Raw genomic sequence first — 20,151 nt, forward strand, 5'->3', positions numbered from 1 at the left:
AATTAATAAAATAATAAAATTATATAATAGTAATTATAAAAATTAATTTAAGAGTAAAATTATCTTTTTACTCTTGCTACGATAGTAAGTTGATGAAAATATTAACGGTTAGCTAACGGCTGGAATTACGTATCTAATGAAAAATATTTTTTTAAGACGGAGTTTTTATTTTAAAAACTAATGAATGTTTATATAATTTTGATCAAAATTTAGCAAATAAGGGTATTTTATCTGTTGATTAAAGTTTTGAAACCTATAAAAGGAAAAGGAAGAAGTAGAACATGTGATGTCAAAACATGGGCTAGAAAAGGATGAATCCGGACAGGATGGGCTAGATCAAGTCATGAGCTATGATTCAATGGCATTGGGCTTAGATGATAATGAACCCGTGGAAGACAGTTGAGTCAATGTCAAGACTGCAACAGTCGGGTGATACGGCCGTTGAACAGAAAATACTTTTAGCAAATCTTCCTCTTCTTGCAGAGATGAGTAATCGAAAATCTAGCCTCTTGAATGAAATTGAGCAGGAATCGAGGAAAGGAAAAGCATCACTGTTGAAGCATAGGGGTGGTCGAGTTGGAAAAAATCGAAGAATCTGGTAATTGAAGAAGACAACTGAAGAGTGGTGGGGGAATCTTTATCTGATGATAATTCTAAATTCTAGTGAGGAGGTGATCATCGAAAATTAAAGAAATTGGACGGCCCAACTGAAATAATGCGATGTCTTCAGGTAATTTAAAGGTTCTTAAGTTGTTTGTGTCTTGTTTCAAGTAAGGTGGTGCAATTAGAAAGGTTGTGATTGTTGGGTTGTAGTTTCAGTTTTTGGGTTTAAGCATTATTGCTTGATATTTTTGTAAGTGCATGCGAATTTTACTGGACTATTAATTGCTTAATTGCGACTTTTTGTACTAGATTTCCATGGGCATAATTCGGGGAAAAGTTCAATTTTTTTATATAAAGGTCTTGTGTTGAATGAGGCTGTTGTTTTTGTGGGTTGTTATACTTTGTGAGTGGTACCTTTCTTGAACATGAAATATTATCGATTAAGAAACTCGCCTTGGCTCAATAAAACAATGCGAACCTCTGGCTAGACAATGGAGTTGTTGGACTCAATGGTTCATGATTTGAGGGGCTGGAGTAGAAATGAGGTTATTTTTCGATGGAAAAAATGGAAGTACAATAGACCACGCCAATTTCTGAGTTTGTGCAATGTAGGGAACCTCTACTAAGGGATTTTGCAACTTTTCCCTCTACAGCCACTAACTGCTGAATGTGTCGTTATTAGCTGTATACCTGCTTAGCTTCGGCTAAGAGATTCCTTTCAATGTTTAATAATAATCAATTACCTATGCTCCTAAAAATATGAGAGAAAGGCGCAATTAATTCAGCTAATTCATCCATTTCAACTACTATTACTAATCGAGGTTCGCTTGAATTATGTTCTTTATTTGAGAAGAAACCCGATTGGTTGAGCCCTTTGAATTAAGAAATTGAAACAATTTTTAGTTAGTAAGAACAACACCAACAATTCCAATGTGAGCGAAACAATAAATCTGATTCAAGTGAAGTAATGTTTTATTTCATAATCGATGAGTACAGTTTTTTCTAGTACTATAAGACAATAGAAGTAGAGACAAGTACAAACCAACGACCGTAACAATAACATAAAAGTTAATAATAGTAGTTTTAAGGGTACACCTCAATGAGAATAAAGCAAGAATAATAGTAGTTCATAATGTTTATTCTTATAGGAATAAAGCAAGACTCTCTTAAGGGTACACCTCAATGAGAGATCTTAAACCCATTATAGGAGTGATTTTATAGTCACTAAAACCAGCTGCCCAAAACAGCGTAGCCCACTCTTCCTCGTTCCTCTCTCTTCCAGCCACCAACACCATCATCAACATGTCAAAGAAGAGTTGCGTTTCGATGGATGCATCATTCACTTTGTGGTTCTTCTCCATCAATACCATGTCTATTATAATTGCCTTCCCTCCCTTGCCACCGTGCGAAATTGCCTCTTTACAGCGCTTCAAAATCTTCACGCATTCTTCATCATTCCAATCGTGCAATATCCACTGTTTAATTATCATAAATAAGTAATGACCTCATCGAATTTAATCAGTTTGAGCTACTTCATTAAATTTACAAATCTCTCTATTCTACTCTTGTGATAATATTTATAGTGAAGAATTCGATTATTAACTATTAGAAGGACAACAAGATAAGTGGAGATGAGTTTTACTTTATTAAATCTTGACCTAATTTCTATAAAACGAGTTTAAATTCTTTTGGTTCTTCTTTATACATGTCCAGCTGGGGGTTTGTGAGTTATATGCTATGTCACCTGGTTTTATTTTGACTATATGAAGGGGATGGTTAATTTCTCTATTATTTGGGCTAATTGAGCACTCGACAAAAAATTAGGGATATATAAGATAATTTATTGCCCTAAATATATGTTACAACTCAAACAAAAAGGTAAATACTCATAGTTCACAAGTCAAAAATAAGACAAAATTCAAGAAATGAGCCCAACAACCCAAAATTCATCTCCCAGCCACGTGTTGCTATGACAGAAAAATAACTTACATGGTATATGTTATAATCTGTTACCTATGATCATACACATACTAAACAATATTTAGAAACTTGTATGATTATTATCGTCAAATTCATGAATCAAAATCTTGCTAATCCAAAACATTAGTAAACATAGACTAGTCTTTACTTGGCCAAGTAATAATTTTGTACCAAATTTAATCTCCAAATTTTAAGAGAACAGTTCAATTTGATTTTCTTAGCACCCTAAACCTTGCAACTAATTTGTGAGCATCAGAGGAAGTGGACGAATTTCCATGGTTTGGGAAACCAAGAAATCGAAGAGTTGGTTCGTTAAGTGATATTGAGGTATAAATAGGTGGAGGGAGGAATAGAGAAGGGAAACGGAAGAAGAAAGGGGGAAAGAAGAAAATCGAAAGGAAATCAGAAGGAAAGGAGGAAAGGACGACAAACTTATCCTTATCGGACAGTGACGTTAGAAATAGAAATAGCATCATCAAGGCTGAAGCCAAGGAAACTTGGAATCTTGGGAAAGCACTAGGATTAAAGGTAGTTGGAAGTGAGCAGACCTTGTTGGAGAGATTTACCAAGTTGGAAAGGGTAAGGCCAGCAACAAGGAATCATAAGAAATAAATCCAGATATCTATAAAGAGATAATGGCGAGGAGACTGAAATTTGAGGGGTATAGAATTAGCATATGGTTTGGGGTTGCATGGAACTCGCGATGGTAAGGCGTCACACAGGTAAATGGCAGCACGGGCTTGGGTTTTATTCACATTGAAAGCAAAGTTTGGGTGATTATGTTGAGGCTTATTTGACTGTGGTCTTTTGGATTTATTGTCAAATTTTATTTTGAATGGCTAAGAGATTGTTGAAGACTTTTTGATTGATGGAGCATGGGAATGAATGGTTGGGGACCGCCTGAAACAAGTTTTCGTTGGGGTGATTTTTAGGAGAGAACTTTTGTGTTGAAGGATAGGTGAGGTGGAATTAAAACACGGGGATAATTCTGCACAGACAAGCATCGGCACTTGTCTTTGTCGAATGAGTCTGGTTATTGAAAGTCCTGGGGTTGCGTTTGGTTGGTCGATGGAGTATTCTTACGGTACTTGCCTTGAATTTTCTATTGTTAAAACTGCGAAAGGGTTTACTTTGGTCAGCCGTTGCGTTATTTGCGTCCATATGCCTTCTGGGGTCTTTAGGATACCAATTTGTTGAGTAGTTTTAGGTTGGAAGTGTGTGATCTCTACATTGATCGGTAAATTGAGATTCAGCTTTTGGAGATTCCTGCAGTTTAGAGGTGTGGTTTTGTTTGGGAAAAGGACGGTAATGGATTCGGGATTTTTTATTTTATTTAATTTGGGATTTTACAAGCAAAAAATTTAAAAAAAAAAAATTAAAAGGAGAAAATAAGAATAAAGTTAGCAAAAACCTTGAGTAAAACTGCGTCTGCAGCTGGAACTGCCTCAAACATGTCTCCTCCAACAAATTTTAAGTTCCCACGGCCTTGCAAGCCAGCAACAACATGAGGAAGATCAAACACAGTGCACTCCAAGTATGGAAATGCATCAGAAATGGCCTTGGCCACGGTTCCTGTGCCACCCCCAACATCCGCCAACGACTTCAATCCCTCAAACACCCCCTTACACTTGTGAATCAATATGCTACTAACCAATCGAGCATCACTGGCCATGCCTTCATTAAAAAAATGGCTAAGCATTGGGTCATGGCCACCATAGTCCCAAAATGTCCTCCCATGCGCGGTATCAAATGGGGTCGGGTCATCATTTTGGAACCAGGCACCTAGAAAATGCCAAGGCTTTGTTAGAATGGGATCCATCATAGCCTTCAAGAAAGGTGTCACACTCAAGGGATCACCGTTGAGCAGGAGACGCGAAGCGTTGGTAAGAACATACCCTTCTTCTTGGTCGTTTGTGCCTAGCTTTTGTCGCTCAAAGAAGCCCGAGTGAACTAAAATGCGCATGAGCCGATATATGCTGCTCGCTTTGGTAGCATTGATCGGCAGCGCAGCAACCAGCTCGGTAACCTTCATGGGCTTGCCATGGTTTTGAATGATGTCGGGAATGCCTAAATCAATTGCACATTTTAGAGACATGGAGTTTATGAAGTTGAACAAGTAGTTCCATACGTGAGATTGAGCCTGAAGTAGCTCATGATCATTTACATGCTTCTCCCCATTCACACAGAACACATCCATCTCTATCTTGATGTATGCAAGGTCTTTCTTTTTAATTTGTTGTAAAGCATTAAGGCACTCAAATATGCTATATAAAGAGTAGTGGAGATGGTCCTCTTAGACGAATTTTTGCCTACTAATATAATTTAATCAATTAAACCCATGGACAAAAAGGCATACTATAATAAGAAATGTGTCTATTAAATTAGTTTGTCGGGGCATGCTTGTTAAGTTCCACATCAACTAAATTCACAATATCTTTCTCCTTTAGCTAAAGGCAGAAATGTGTTTCTCATGATAAGTACAATACTAGGCTTACAGGTTTTCGACTACCAAAAAATAATAAAAAAGTAATTAGACATAATCAATTAAATAATTATGTGTGATTAAAATTTATCATATCAATGTATATGGGCTCTTAAAAATAATAATAATAATTTTGTTACGTTTATAAAAAAAACATGGAGTCCATATATATATATATATATAAGAAATATTAATAATTTATCATTATTAATAGATCCATACTATTAATATATATGGCACATATCAATATACATGGGCTCTCAAAATAAAAAATAATAATTTTGTTACATTTATAAAAGAATTGTGGATCCATATAGGGGTGAGCAAATTGGTAGATTCGGTGGTTCAGTTCATTATATTTAGTATCAAATAGACCAATCATTTTTAAAAAATCGATTAAAACCGATCAAATATAAAGAAAGATCAAATCAACTAAATATAGAAGTGGTTTGGTTGGTCTAGTTTTGGACCAATAGACCAAAATTTTAATATATTTTTTTACAAATTATAATATTAAACCTTATAAACTTCATCCATAATTATATATATGTAAAATTAATGATATAATTTATATGTTATAATGTTTTATATCAAAGTTTGTATAAATAATAACTGATTATAAACAGTATATTATAAAATTTAAAGTGATAGCTAATAAACTTATTAAGTGTTAGCTAATAAACTTATTAAGTGTAACCATATAAATAAAGTTTATTATAAGTTATAGTAATACTTATGTATAAATTAAATATATGTATATATAATATATTACTTTATTATATATATAATTAATGATACAAATTATATGCTCAAATGTTTTATATCAAGTTTTTATAAATAATAACTAATTATAAACAATATGTTATAAAATCTAAGATGATAACTAATAAAGTTATTAAATGTAATCATATAAATAAAGTCCATTATAAGTTATAGTAATGCTTATGTATAAATTAATATATGTATATATAAGATATTACTTTATTATATATATATATATATATATGAAATTAATGACATAACTTATATGTTATAATATTTTATATCAAAGTTTATATAGATAATAATTAATTATAAACAATATATTATAAAATCTAAGATAATAACTAATAAATTTATTTAATGTAATCATATAAATAAAATTTATTATAAATTATAATAATGTTTATGTATAAATTAAATATATGTATGTATATTATATTTATATAATTATATATATATTCATAACATTTTACATTACGAAACATTGTTAAAGTGTAATAATTATAACATATTAATATGTAGGATATTTATTATCATATATTATAATATTAACATATAAGTTATATCATTTAAAATATATAACTTGTAATTTTATATTAATACAGATTTATAAATAAATATATATAACTAATATTAAATTATTATAATTATTATTTGTATATGTACATATAATACCTTAATATGTTTTAAGTATATTATTAATTAAGTTTACCATCAACTCTTCTTAATATATAAAAAAATTATATATATATATAACTAGTTTGGTTTTTTTTGTCTATTGGTTCAAAAATTTTAAAATCGAGAACGAATCAAAAAACTAATTAGACTAAACATTTGGACTAATTAATCCAATAGACCGATTAGATATAACCGTTTTACCAAAATCGTATTTGATTTAGATGGGTAATTGGTCTGGATTGGTTTTGCTAACCTCTAGATCCATATATAAGAAATATCTATAATTTATCATTATTAATATATTCATACTATACTGTTAATATATAATTGAATTTGACTTGATAAGTCTTACCAATTGCAGCCCACCATTCATACTGACCACCAGTGATGCAACCCGTGCAAGACCGAATCTCATAACAACTCTCATTTGATGGCTACATGTGAAAATTTTGATCTTTTTTTTTTCTTACAGCATTTTCTTGTTAATGTACCCATGTGACACTGTCTAGGAACCTCATCAAGATTTTGTCTTATATAAAATTATAGATATGAGCTCTCAAAATTAATAACAATGATTTTGTTGCATTTATTTAAAAAAATTGATCCACAAATATATGTTATCGATATGATAAATATTTATAAGTTGTCATTATTAATAGATCCATATATACTATTTTAAAGTGTTCAATAACTTAGTTGGTTATGAATTATTAGACAGCGAGCCAGTCACTTAATGGATAAAACAACTAAAGGCAAATGCGGATATATTATTTGACATGCGTTTGCGCGTTTAACGTGACAGAAAAGACACTCCATCTAACAACGTTTTATCTAAACATTCTGATAAAACCAAAAATGTTAAGTCAAAAGAAATGACAAACCTTTGATGTGTCCCACTCACACGTGGAGAACGCTCTGATCCAATGTGGGTTGCGTTTTTCATGGACCGGCTACTGCAACTAAAACGACAACATTTGATTAGGTTTACCAATAACTCGGCCGCTGAGTCGCTTTGATGTCTCACTTTCACATGTCCACATCTAACTTTGTCGACCATATCAATTTTATATTAATATATATTTTTTTTGTTAATTAATATTCTATTCAAGAATTATTGCCTCTCTTCTTTCCACTTTCTTTTTTCCCTTGTCCCTTCGTCCACCTCATGCCCTCCTTTCTCTTATGCAACCACATCTACATTTATCTGCACTCTCTATGATCTATTTATCTATATTTATAATCATTTATAATATATGGACAAAGACAGATGGTGTTAATATTTTTTAATTGATAGAGGACCACATTTTTTTCATTATATTTCTAAATTATTATTGTAGATGTTTTTAATCAGATTTATCTAATTTTTAAATAATAATTTTAATTGCATTTAATGATATTCATCAATAATTAATTTTCTTAATTTTAATAGTATTTAATAATTTATATAAATTTTTTATTATAAATATTAATAAAATTTATCCAATTTCTTAACGATAATTCTTTTTTTTTTTTAAAAGCTTGTTAATGATAATCCTAATTGTATTAAATGACTTTCATTTAAACCCCTAAATCAAGAATGGATTTAAAATTTTCCTTTTTTTAAACCAAATTATACAAGAATAGAATTAGATTTTATTTGAAAATTATAGTAGAATTTTGTTTTTAACGACATCAATAGATAATGAAAGTTTAGAGATTTGCTTTTTTGTCTCCTTGAAAAATTTACTAAATTTTAAACAAAAACCCTTAGTTATCTATGAACTCTATTACCCTTGTTCAATGAAATTCAATCAATTTAAAATGGTTAAATACCTAAATAAACTCTTGAATTATATTAAAAAAGCTAACTAAATTCTTATACCTTTATTGTATTCAATTAAATCCTTAAATTTTTATTTTAAGCCTATCTAATTAAGTATTGACTAACTTTCGTTAATTAATGATATAATTAGCACTTTTATACTATGTGGCATGTTGACATGTTATTTTGATGACATTAATGCCACTTGACAAATGATGTAGCAATAAAACCTGTTACCTAAAAATTGTGCTATGACCTTTTTTCCTACCACATGTCAAAAAATAATTGGATGAAGAATTTAAAAAAATTACAAACTAAATCTTCCTTATCAAACTAAATCTAGTAACATTATATATATCGGCAACTTCGTTTTTAAACCATATCACAACTTGAAAAGGTTTGGCAGGAGGTTTGTGTAATTAGCTTGGATTTGGGAATGGGGTACATGCTCATATTTTGCTTACGTGACAAGTAAGAGATTCTTCAAGCAATTTATACAATTGACGTGATAAATTTCTCAAAATAAATATTTTTTTAATTCATTTCAATAAATATATATTTTACATGCATGTTTTGATTTTTGTTTTATAATCATAATTTATCGACTTCAAAACTAAAACGAATACAAGTTTAAAATATGCTAAATCAATCTCTCAAATAGATTGCATGTGCTTGAATAAATTAACAATATATTTTTGTGTTGATATATTTGAGATTAGTTCTATTTTTTCATATTTTAATTTAATTTTAATAAAAAATTTTACTTTATAAAAGATCTTTATGTACACTTGACTAACTTTAAAAGTTGCACTCTTGTAATTGCCAATATTCTATGAACAAATACTTCCTCAAGAATGTGAACTAACATTACAGCTTATATATAATATTAGCAAACCTGAGATTGAAGTTGGGAGAGATTACAACAAGGATTAGTTTACTGAAGAATTTGGAAAAAGAGTTGCGAAAATGATTAGATATTTCCTCCAATAACAATTCTTCTCAAGAATAATTAGATATATGGAGAGAGATTACCATATAAACTATTGACTATAATTTCTTTTAATTGAAATTGATCTATTGACTTTGCTCAAATTCCATTATGCTTGACATTTCTCTCATGACTTGTGAATTTAAGTAAAAGTATTTTATTAAGCATAATCTTAAATATGATAATTTGATGGCATTTTGAATACTTGTCACTCTTGAAGGTGTAATTATTTGAACAAGTATGCCTTATGTTAAGAAATGTTGAGAATATTAGGTTAATTGCTTGTCATGCTTAACATTGCTCGACATGCTTGTTGAACATTTCATACAACATATTCATGCTTCATGATGAAAATTAAGCATAGTTGAACATATTAGAAACATGATTCTTCAAATAAGCCTTCAAACCTCAAGCACTTGTGAACAATGAGCAATAAAAGTCAAATTTTAAGTTCACATGTTTTCCTTGAAGAATCTTAAGCTATACATGCTCAAAATAATGTTCTAAACATGGTCATTTTAGAAATTTAATTCATATTTACATAAATCCATGATTTGGAACCATTGCACCATAGCAAATTGCATTCTCTACACCTTTTCTGGTTTTTATGGTGAAGAAATCATAATTAACTCCTAAAGTTTTGGTAGTAGACTTCTAAATGCTCTGAAGCTAAAATGGATAGTTTTTGAACTTTAAAATGTCTTCTTACTTCACTTTTTGTCCATTATATTAAATCCTTTCATGAATATCTTCCAATGATGAGTTTTTATTCTTGAAAACATGTATTGTGAACACTGTCATGATCATTTGATGCAAATACATACTTTCCTTGTGTTTATAGTGTTAAAAATAAAAAAAGAAAAATTATTCATGAATGCTTGAACTTATGTACTTACATAACTAATATCATCACCTAAGAATAAAATGTTCATGTGTTTATGTTGAAAATCTTTTCAATGAATCCTAAGATCAATTCTTAAAATAAGCTTTATGATTATACTTAAATGATTGTTTCAAGATTGATTTTTTGATTCTACTTATGATATTGATCATGATGAACTTGTTGCACTTCATGAAAATAAATTTTGATTCATCTATTATATTGGTCAAGACAGATGCTTACATGATTTTTCATTGTGCTTAACCTTAAGGTTTGAAGTTTAAAACTTGACTTGAGCTATACATTTGAATATTAATTTAATTGTCAAGCTTGATCATGATATATATTGTGTGTTGACATGGTTGAAATTTATTTTGAATATGCAGTTGAATGTTCACTATGTCTTCATTGAGCCTCTATGTTTACATGATCTAAAGATTTTCTGTGCATCAAACTTTAGCTTATAGGTTATCATAAATAACTTCACATGTCAAATGAAATATGGCCTATAGCTTTATTTAACAATGAATTCCTAATGTGCTTTGATTGAATATCTCTTTCTTAAATTTTGACAATTGGTATTCATTGATGATTATATGTTCACTTTTGACATATTCATGAGTTGAGTACTTTACTTTTAATATTTCACACTCATGAATTATGAGGATTATTGAGAAATAGCATGTATCGCATTGAAGTTCAATGCTTGCATATTTTTGAATGGGTATGTGTTTATTCTTATGAAACTGAAATCATGTTTGCATTTCATTAAACAAATTATATTCATGATTTAGAGAATTTTTTTAGAATACTTGCTAAATAGTGATTGAGAATAAATAATGAATACTTGATTATGATTAATTATTGACAATACTTGATGATAATTGAAAATGAAGCTTGAAGACTAATGACACCTTAGACATGCCTAGGAACTACTTTACAAATATTTCTAGAAACTATAAGCATTTGATACATATATTGAACACTTATTTAAATGCTCATACTCATCTAGTTCCATGAATACTTGAGTATTAGATGAAAATATTAAATATCTACTTAAATACGCTTTTATTCTAGGCTTATGATTTCTCTCCTAACAATTAGTGTTTTAACAATTGAAAACTTATTGGTTTCATAATTGATAATAATAATAAAAAAGAGGAGAAGGAACTAAGATTTTGGTTGTACTAAAATTAAATACATTATGTTGTTATGGTCCTATATTTTTTAATGATGACAAAAAAAAGGGAAAAGATAAGAGAAAAATATAATGTAATGTAATGTGTTTATCTGTTTTCATTTTGTTGCTACGTGTTTGTTTTTGAACAATTGTTGGATTGGTCATGTTATATATATATATATATATATTTATATATATTGTTAATGATTGTTTATAAATCTCTGCACATATGAGATTAATGTTATATTTGGTAAAGAAATCTTGAAATTTTTTATGTATAGCCATATTAAAGGGAAGAATAGATTAAGGGGGAGTACTCCTTCAACTGTATATACATATAGAAAATGCACAGACATTACACTCTTAATCTAGAAGCAGTTTGGCATCATCGAAAAAAAGGAAGAATGTTAACTTTATGTATTTTTGATGATAACAAAACGTTTCCACTTGTTGATGTCTAATTACTTTATTTAAGTGTGCAGGACAAAGTTTTAAACTCTTAATATATTTGTTGTTTGGAAGCAAGTCAAAAAGCTTTCTTAATTACAAAATTGTTTAATCAGTTAAAGAATCAAAAAGGAAAAGACTTAGTGAAGATAGCTTGTTGTTAATTGACTAACATAAAGCCTTAATCAGTAAGGCAAAATTAGGCACTAACTTAAAAGCAAGATAAAGGACCCTTAATCAATTAACATTGGGCTTAACTAATTAAGGAAGTGCTAGAAGCTAAATTTAAAGTTATGTTAATCAGTTAAGAAGTCTGGTTAATTGGTTGGAGCACATAGACCCAGTACTTTCATGCATCAAAATTAAGTTCAAAAAAATAGTTGATTGTTGAAAGGAGCCAAAATGGAGAAGTTCAAAATCTAAAGTTTTATAGTTGATTAAAGCTAATTTTAATCAATTATGTTTGAAAGAATGAACATTTCAATCAGTTAAGGAAAGAATTAACTAATTAAAGGAACACTTCTATGTAAAGAAAAATAAAAATAGAAAGTCTGTAATTAGTTAGAGCCTATCATAACCAGTTAAAGGAAGTTTGCTGAAGAAGAAAAGCATGAAAAAAAAGATCTCTTAATTGGTTAAAGTCTTCTATAATTGATTAGAGCAAAGTACACAGTAGTAAGACAGTGCAAGGTAGAGAAGCTGTAATCGGTTAGAGCTACTTGTAATCAGTTAATGGAATACTGTCTGCCAATTTGAAAAGAGCCGTTAAAAGATAAAATAATGGCTAGTAATGGCTAGAAACTATCTTTAACTGCTATAATTAGTCTCCTAAGTATTTAAAGTCTCTTTAGTAGTCAAAAATGATATAGAGAAGCTACCAATAGTGATTTTGATCAAAAAACATTCAAAAACCTTTTCTTAACACTTGTATTCCACTCCTATCTTTGTGAAAGTGTTTGTGCTGAAGCTTGTACAACTTAGATCAGTTAGATATTCATTTATATCTTATTTTATCTTTTATTTCTTATTTACTTAGAGTGTACGAGACACTCTAAGGGGTAGTCTAAGCTAAGGAAAGCTTAGAACTTGTTATAAAAGGGTTTTAAGCTTGGGTTAGAAGCTCACCTTGTAAAAGCTTGGTGGAAGCTATTAATTCCACTAGTTTTAATGAAGTTAGGTTGAAAATCTTTAATTGTGAAGATCAAGATAATGGATGTAGGTCAGATGGACCAAACCACTATAAATATTGTGTTTTGTCCATTTCTTTCAACCTTTCTTTACTTGGTGTTCACTAACCTTCACAAGCTCTCAATCAACCATCTTAAATCTTCCAAACGGTTTTCTAATTTCTAAACTTACCTTCAAAATATTTTTAAAGTGCTATTCACCCCTTTAACACTCTTTTTGGAACCAACACCAAGTTCCACATCTTGGAAGTAAGTGGAAGTAATTATTTGTCTTCGTGCTTTGATGTGAAGATACATCTCCAAAGGCAAGGTCTTGTTAATGCAACTATTAAAGACAGAAATGCAAATGACAAAGATAAAGCGAATGCACTGATTTTCCTTCACTGTCATTTGCATGAGAGCTTAAAAACTCAATATTTATCTATCCGAGATATTGAGATCCTGTGGACGAGGTTGAAAGAAAGGTATGATCATACCAAGACTGTTATCTTTCCTCAAGCAGAGTATGACTGGCAACATCTTAAGCTGCAATATTTTAAATTAGTGTTTGACTATAACTCAACTTTATTTGATATTATCTCAGCTAGAGTTATGCAGTGTTAATCTCACTAAATCAGAACTATTAGAGAAAACTTTCTCCATTTTCCCTGCTTCAAATATTGTATTACTACAACAATACCTGCAGTGTCAATTTAAGATGTACTCGAAGTTGATTTTATCTCTTCCTTATTGTCGAGTAGACTAATGAACTACTACTCAAGAACAATGATCTTAGACCTATTGGCTCGTAAGCATTGCTTGAGGAAAATGTTAGCTCTGGTAAGAACACAAGCCAATTTATGGGTCATAAGCACAGGTAAGGGCATAACCCATGTTGGCATGGCGGGAAATTTAACTGCCCTAGGCTATCCAATCTTGGCTCGAATCATGACAAGGGCAAGAAACCCAAGAACGAGCATGATTGCCAAAATAAGGCATCAAATTAGTGAAGGATAACCCAAACTTAGGGTTTGAGGATTTTATTGATTTTCTCTTTTTTTATCTTTAAATGTATTACCATTGGTTAATTGCTCCCAAAGAAGAACAATATCGTTGTTTAATAAAAATTATTATGAAATTTATCCTATCATTAATTTGCAAATGTTCATGATACTTGACACCTGAAGTTGTCAATATAAGTGCAAATGGGAATCACCGAGAAAAAGAAAGATGTCTGTTTACTTGATAATGCAACAACAAATACTATATTTTATGACAAGCACTTTTTCTCGAGTGTAAGATTACGTAAAGCAAATGTCCATACAATATCAAGTCCTATTAGGATTAATTGATGGCTCTGAAAATCCCATAATTGTTCTGCCAAATGGCACCACCTTGCATATCGAGGATGTATTGCTAAGCAATAGATCAAAGAGAATCTACTTAGCTTCAAAGATGTATGTCATAATGGGTATCATCTTGAGACAATTTATGAGCAAAATAAGGAATATCTTTGCAACATTTCTTACAATATGGGCCAGAAGACCATCCATGAAAAGCTAAAAGCTTCAACTGTAGGATTGTATTGTGTTACTATTACAATTGTTGAATCCTACATTACCATGTCCTAGAAACTGGTAAATCCCAATGAGTTTAGACTTTGGGATGATCGCCTGGGTTTTTTGGGAGCTACGATGATACATAGGATAATCCAAAATGCTAAAGGACACCCTTTAAAGGATAAAAAGGTTTTGTTGTTCAAAGATTATACTTGTGAAACTTATCCATAAGGAAAGCTCATTAATAAATCTTCTATGATAAAGGTAAATATTGAATCCCCTTCATTCTAGCAAAGAATCTAGGATGATATTTATGGATCAATACAACCGATAAGTGGGTTGTTCCGATATTTCATGTTATTAGTGGACGCATTTGACAAATGGTCCTATGTTTGATGGTTATCTTCGCGCAAAGTTGCCTTTGGATGTTTACTTGCACAGATTATAAAGCTCCAAGCACATTTTCCTAATTATTCAATCAAGAGCATAAGGATGGATAATGCTGGTGAATTTACATCAAAGATTTTTTATACGTATTGTGCTTCACTACAAATCGAGGTTGAGCACCCAATTCCACTTGTTCGTACTCATAATGGATTGGCAAAATCTCTGATTAAACACATCCAAATTATCACATGTACTTTATTATTGAGAACAAAGCCCAATTATTCAACGTGGGGCCATGCTATTTTGCATGCGATGACACTTATTAGATTGCAGACCACTGCTAATCTCTTATAGTCTCCTATGTAGTTGGTTCTAGGCTATGAACCAGACATTTCATATTTACACACCTTTGGTTGCACTGTGCAGGTGCCCATAAAACCACTAAAAAGAACTAAAATGGGTCTTCAATGCCATTTGGGGATTTATGTTGGGTTTGATTCAGCATCCATTATTAAGTTATTAAAACTAACGATGAGTGATCTTTTTACCGCTAAATTCGTAGATTGTCTTTTCGATGAAATAGTGTTTCCACCGATTAAGATACCTAAGGCTTCAATGGCTGAGATGTAGAAACCAGTTGAGATATTCTCCTAGAATGAGAAAAATCTATCTCATTTAAATTCAAGAACTCTTGAATGTGAAAATGAGGTACAACGTATAATCCATTTACAAGCTATTGCCAATAAACTTCCTAAAGCATTTAATGATGTTGCCAAGGTTATAAAGTCTCATATTCCAACTAGGTTTGTTGTTTTTAAAGAACAGGTTGAAATGGATCATAATGGCTCACACTTGAAGCGTGAAAGACTAATAGAATCAAAAAACATTGTATTCAAAAATGAAGGGGGAGGAATCAGTAATCCACTCCAAAATAGCCTAGTGCTAAGCTTGCTCTAGAAGAGCCTATTACCTTTAAAAAGGCACGAACCCATGAAAAGACCACTGACCTCAAGAATACTGAGTTTCCCATTTCATATAGCAATGTGATTTGAGAGCGAAATGAGATAATCATCGACGATGCTTTTGCACTCTTAATTGCTGATAACATTATAATGATGATTATGAACTGCAATCTATTATTGAATGTCATCAAAGGCAAGATTGACTTAAGTGGGAGGAAGCAATCCAAACTAAATTGGCTTCCTTAGCTCAACAAAAGGTTTTCGAGCCAATAGCTCAAATCCCCGAGCATGCAAAGCCCGTTGGATACAAGTGAGTCTTTATCAGGAACCGAAATGAAAAAAACGAGGTCATGAATTATAAAGCACGACTTATTGCCTAAGGCTTCTCTTAGAAAATTGGGATTGATTATGATGAGACGTATTCACCTGTGATAGATATGATTACATTTTGTTTCCCTAAGACTTCTTTCAGAGACTTGGGATTGATTATGATGAGACATATTCACCTATGATGGATATAATTATATTTTGTTTCCTTATTAGCCTAGTAGTTCATGTAAAACAAAAAATGCGTTTAATGGACATTGTGACGACATATCTATATGGTTCATTAGACTTTAATATTTATATGAAAATTTTCAAGGGATTCAAAATGCCATGCGTGTTTATTAAGAAATCGAAAACCAAATTCGCTATGATAATAGTTTATGTTGACGATATGAATTTGATTGGAACTCCAAAAGAGTTATCTACAACAATTGAATATTTGAAAAAGGAGCTTGAAGTTAAAGATTTAAGTAAAACCAAACTTTGTCTTGGTCTAGAGCTTGAGCACAAAGCAAATGGAATACTTGTCCATCAGTCAGCATATATTGAGAGATTACTTAAACATTTTAACGTGGACAAGGCTCACCCATTACGCACCTCTATGGTTGTAAGGTCTCTTGATCCCTAAAGGACTTGTTTTGTCCTAAACTACTTAATAAGGAGATACTTGGTGCTGAAGTATCATATCTAAATGCAGTTAAGGCTTTGATGTACTTGGCATAATGTACAAGACCAAATATCGCTTTTGCGGTAAATTTATTAGCGCGTTTTAGTTTTGATCCAACCCGGTAACATTAGAATGGAATAAAACATATCTTTCATTATCTTCAAGAAATCATAGATTTTGGATTATATTATTCCGAGGATTCCACTAACTCTAGTTTAGTTGGATACGCTAATACGGGATATAAATTTAATCCGCAGAAAGCTCACTCTTAAACCAGTTATTTATTTTGCTATAATGGTACCACCATTTCTTGGAGCTCTACTAAGCAAATGCTAGTAGCTACATCCTCCAACCACTTCGAGATTATCGCTCTATATGAGGTTGGAAAAGAGTGTGTTTAGTTGAGATCCATTATAACGCATATTGATAATTCTTGTTGTTAGCACTACTTACAAATTCTCCTACTATAATGTATAAAGATAATGCTGCTTGTGTTGCATAGCTCAGATGAAGATATATTAAAAGCTGACAGGACCAAGCATATCTCGTTGAAATTTTTCTCCATGCACTTACTTCATGAAAGTCGACAAGTTAACGTTAAAGAGATTCACTCCACCAATAATCTTGCAGATCTTTTTATCAAATCATTGCCAACATCAACATTTGAGAAATTAGTACATAGCATTGAAATGCGGCAAGTTAACAAAATGCAAGATTGATTTGGCCTTGTAGTGGCAAAGTATCAAATGCTCTACAAATGGTAAATTCTAAAAGTGGCAATATGGCTTAATTGAAAAGGAGCAATTATGGACTATGCATTGTACTCTTTTTTCCTTTGAACTAATTTTTGTCTCCTTGGGTTTTTCAGACTTAAGGTTTTTAATTAGGTAGTCCAAAAATGGCAATATGGAGCAATTAAGGGAATGCAATTATAAGCTATGCACTATACTCTTTTTTCTTTTTGATTGGTTTTTCTTCCACAAGGTTTTTCCAACTTAAGGTTTTTAATGGGGTAGCACAATAGACATTCAAGAGGGAGTGTTATGAATATATGTGAATATCCATTGTATTTCATAACATCCAATGTATCTCTTCATGTCTAATATACATATTTATGTTGGTACATTGCTATCTCTTGGTTTCATTCAATGTATGAACATTCCTCTCTACTAAGTTCATCCCCTCTATTTATGTAAATTTATTTTTCCTCCATCAATGAGTGCATATAAACAAAAACATTGTAGTTGATGGTAAGCACACTAGAAGAAGAAAAGAAATAAAAGATCTTTTTATATTCTGACTACTTCTCTCTAATAGTTTCTTTCAAAGTTATATTTCACAACATATACTAGGTTTACAAGTTTTCTTTGTGTTATTTAGTTTACTCATATTTGTGTATCCGCAATAATAAGAAAAAATAATTAAACATAATCAATTAAACACTGATGCATCATTAAAATTTATCATATCAATATATGTGAGCTCTTAAAAATTAATAATAATTTTATTACATTTATAAAAAAGTGTGGAGTCCATATATATATATAAGAAATATTTAAAAATTTTCATTATTAATAGATCCATACTATTAATATATATGGCCCATATCAATATACATGGCCTTTCAAAATAAAAAATAATAATTTTGTTTCATTTATAAAAGAAATGTGGAACCATATATAAGAAATATCTATGATTTGTCGTTTTTAATAGATTCATATTATACTATTAATATATACATATGGGACTCTCAAAATTAAAAACAATGATTTTGTTGCATTTATAACAAAAATGTTGTTCCATATATATCATTATGAGAACTATTTATAATTTGTCATTATCAATTGATCCATATATACTATTTTTAAAGTTTTCAATAACTGGGTTGGAGAGAAGAAAACTCCATCTAATAATATTTTATTTAAACACTATTACAAATATATATTATATATTATATTAAGCAAAAAAGTTAATCCAAAAGCAATGACAAAGCCTTGGTGTGTTCCACTGACACTCACACATGGAAAACGTTTTGATCCGTATCATGCATTTTGGGTTGTGTTTTCCAAGGACCGGATACTGCAACTAAAACCACAATATTTGATTTGATTTACCAATAAATTGGCTACTAAATCGCTTTAATGTCTCACTTTTACATGTCCAAATCTAACTTTATCCACCTAATCAAGTTTATATTAATTTTTTATTTTTGTTAATTAATATTCTATTCAAGGATTATTGACTCTTTTCTTTCCACTTTTCCTTTTTCCCTTGCCCCTTCCTCCACCTCATGCCTTCCTTTTTCCATTTTAACAACCCCTTGAGATCTCATGCAACTACATCCACATTTATCTACACTATCTAGCATCTATTTAATCTATATTTATAAAATACAGATGGTGTTAAATTTTTTTTAATTGACACAGAGCTACATTTTCTTCATTTTATTTCTCAATTATTATTGTAGATTTCTTTTAATAAGATTTATCTGTTTTATAAATAACAATTTTAATTGCATTTAATGATATTCATTAAAAATTATTTTTCTTAATTTTAATAGTATTTAACAATTTATATAAATTTTTTATTATAAATATTAATAAAATTTATCCAATTTGTTAATGATAATTCTTTTTTTTTTTGAAAAGCTTGTTAATGATAATTCTAATTGTATTAAATAACTTTCATTTAAAAAACCCCTAAATCAAGAATAGAATCAAAAATTTCATTTTTTTAAACCAAATTATACAAGAACGGAAATAGATTTTATTTGAGAATTATAGTAGAATTTTGTTTTCTACGACATCAATAGAAAATGTAATATATATATAAGCCAATATTGAGTTTGATAATAAGGATTTAGTTTTATGCTTTTTGATTTTTTTAAAATTTTCATTTAATTATTTTTAGTAACGTGGTAGGGAAAAGGGTAATCATACAATTTCTAAGTGACAAGTTTTATAGTTACATCATCTGCAGAGTAATATTGATGTTATCAAAATGACAAGTCAATATGACACGTGATATAAAAGTGTCAATTATATTAGTAACTAATAGAAGTTAGTTAACAGCTAATTAAAGAGATTTATTTGATTTAAAATAAAAATTTAATTAAACACAATAAATATATAAAAATTTAATTAACTTTCTTAATATAATTCAAGGGTTTATTTAGGTACTTAACCATTCTTAATTGATTGAATTTCATTGAAAAAGGGTAAAGCTAGAGTTTATAGGTAGGTAACTAAGGGCTTTGTTTAAAATTTTTAGTAAATTATTCAA

General features: G+C 30.2%; 1 protein-coding gene across 1 annotated transcript; it reads right to left on the bottom strand.

Annotated features, from left to right (window-relative positions):
- Positions 1–1,633: 1,633 nt before the first annotated feature.
- On the bottom strand, positions 1,634–4,802 carry LOC110414648 (putative O-methyltransferase 3). The gene is made up of 2 exons (XM_021425958.1): positions 3,995–4,802; positions 1,634–2,078 (listed from the first exon to the last, which is right to left on the bottom strand). The coding sequence occupies exons 1-2, from the start codon at positions 4,778–4,780 to the stop codon at positions 1,770–1,772; spliced, it is 1,095 nt and encodes a 364-aa protein (XP_021281633.1). The 5' UTR covers positions 4,781–4,802; the 3' UTR covers positions 1,634–1,769.
- Between the last annotated feature and the right edge of the window lie 15,349 nt (positions 4,803–20,151).

Source organism: Theobroma umbraticum, unplaced genomic scaffold (assembly GCF_002168275.2).
Source record: "Theobroma umbraticum cultivar Fairchild unplaced genomic scaffold, ASM216827v3 scaffold_30.0, whole genome shotgun sequence".
In the NCBI taxonomy this organism is placed as follows: Eukaryota; Viridiplantae; Streptophyta; class Magnoliopsida; order Malvales; family Malvaceae; genus Theobroma; species Theobroma umbraticum.

What these genes read in the sequence shown, in the direction of transcription:
- LOC110414648 (XM_021425958.1), bottom strand. Translation starts at nt 4,780, where the DNA reads ATGGATGTGTTCTGTGTGAATGGGGAGAAGCATGTAAATGATCATGAG. An exon ending in CAGACGCAGTTTTACTCAAG is followed by an intron (nt 2,079 to 3,994) that starts GTTTTTGCTAAC and finishes ATAATTAAACAG; the next exon opens with TGGATATTGCACGATTGGAA.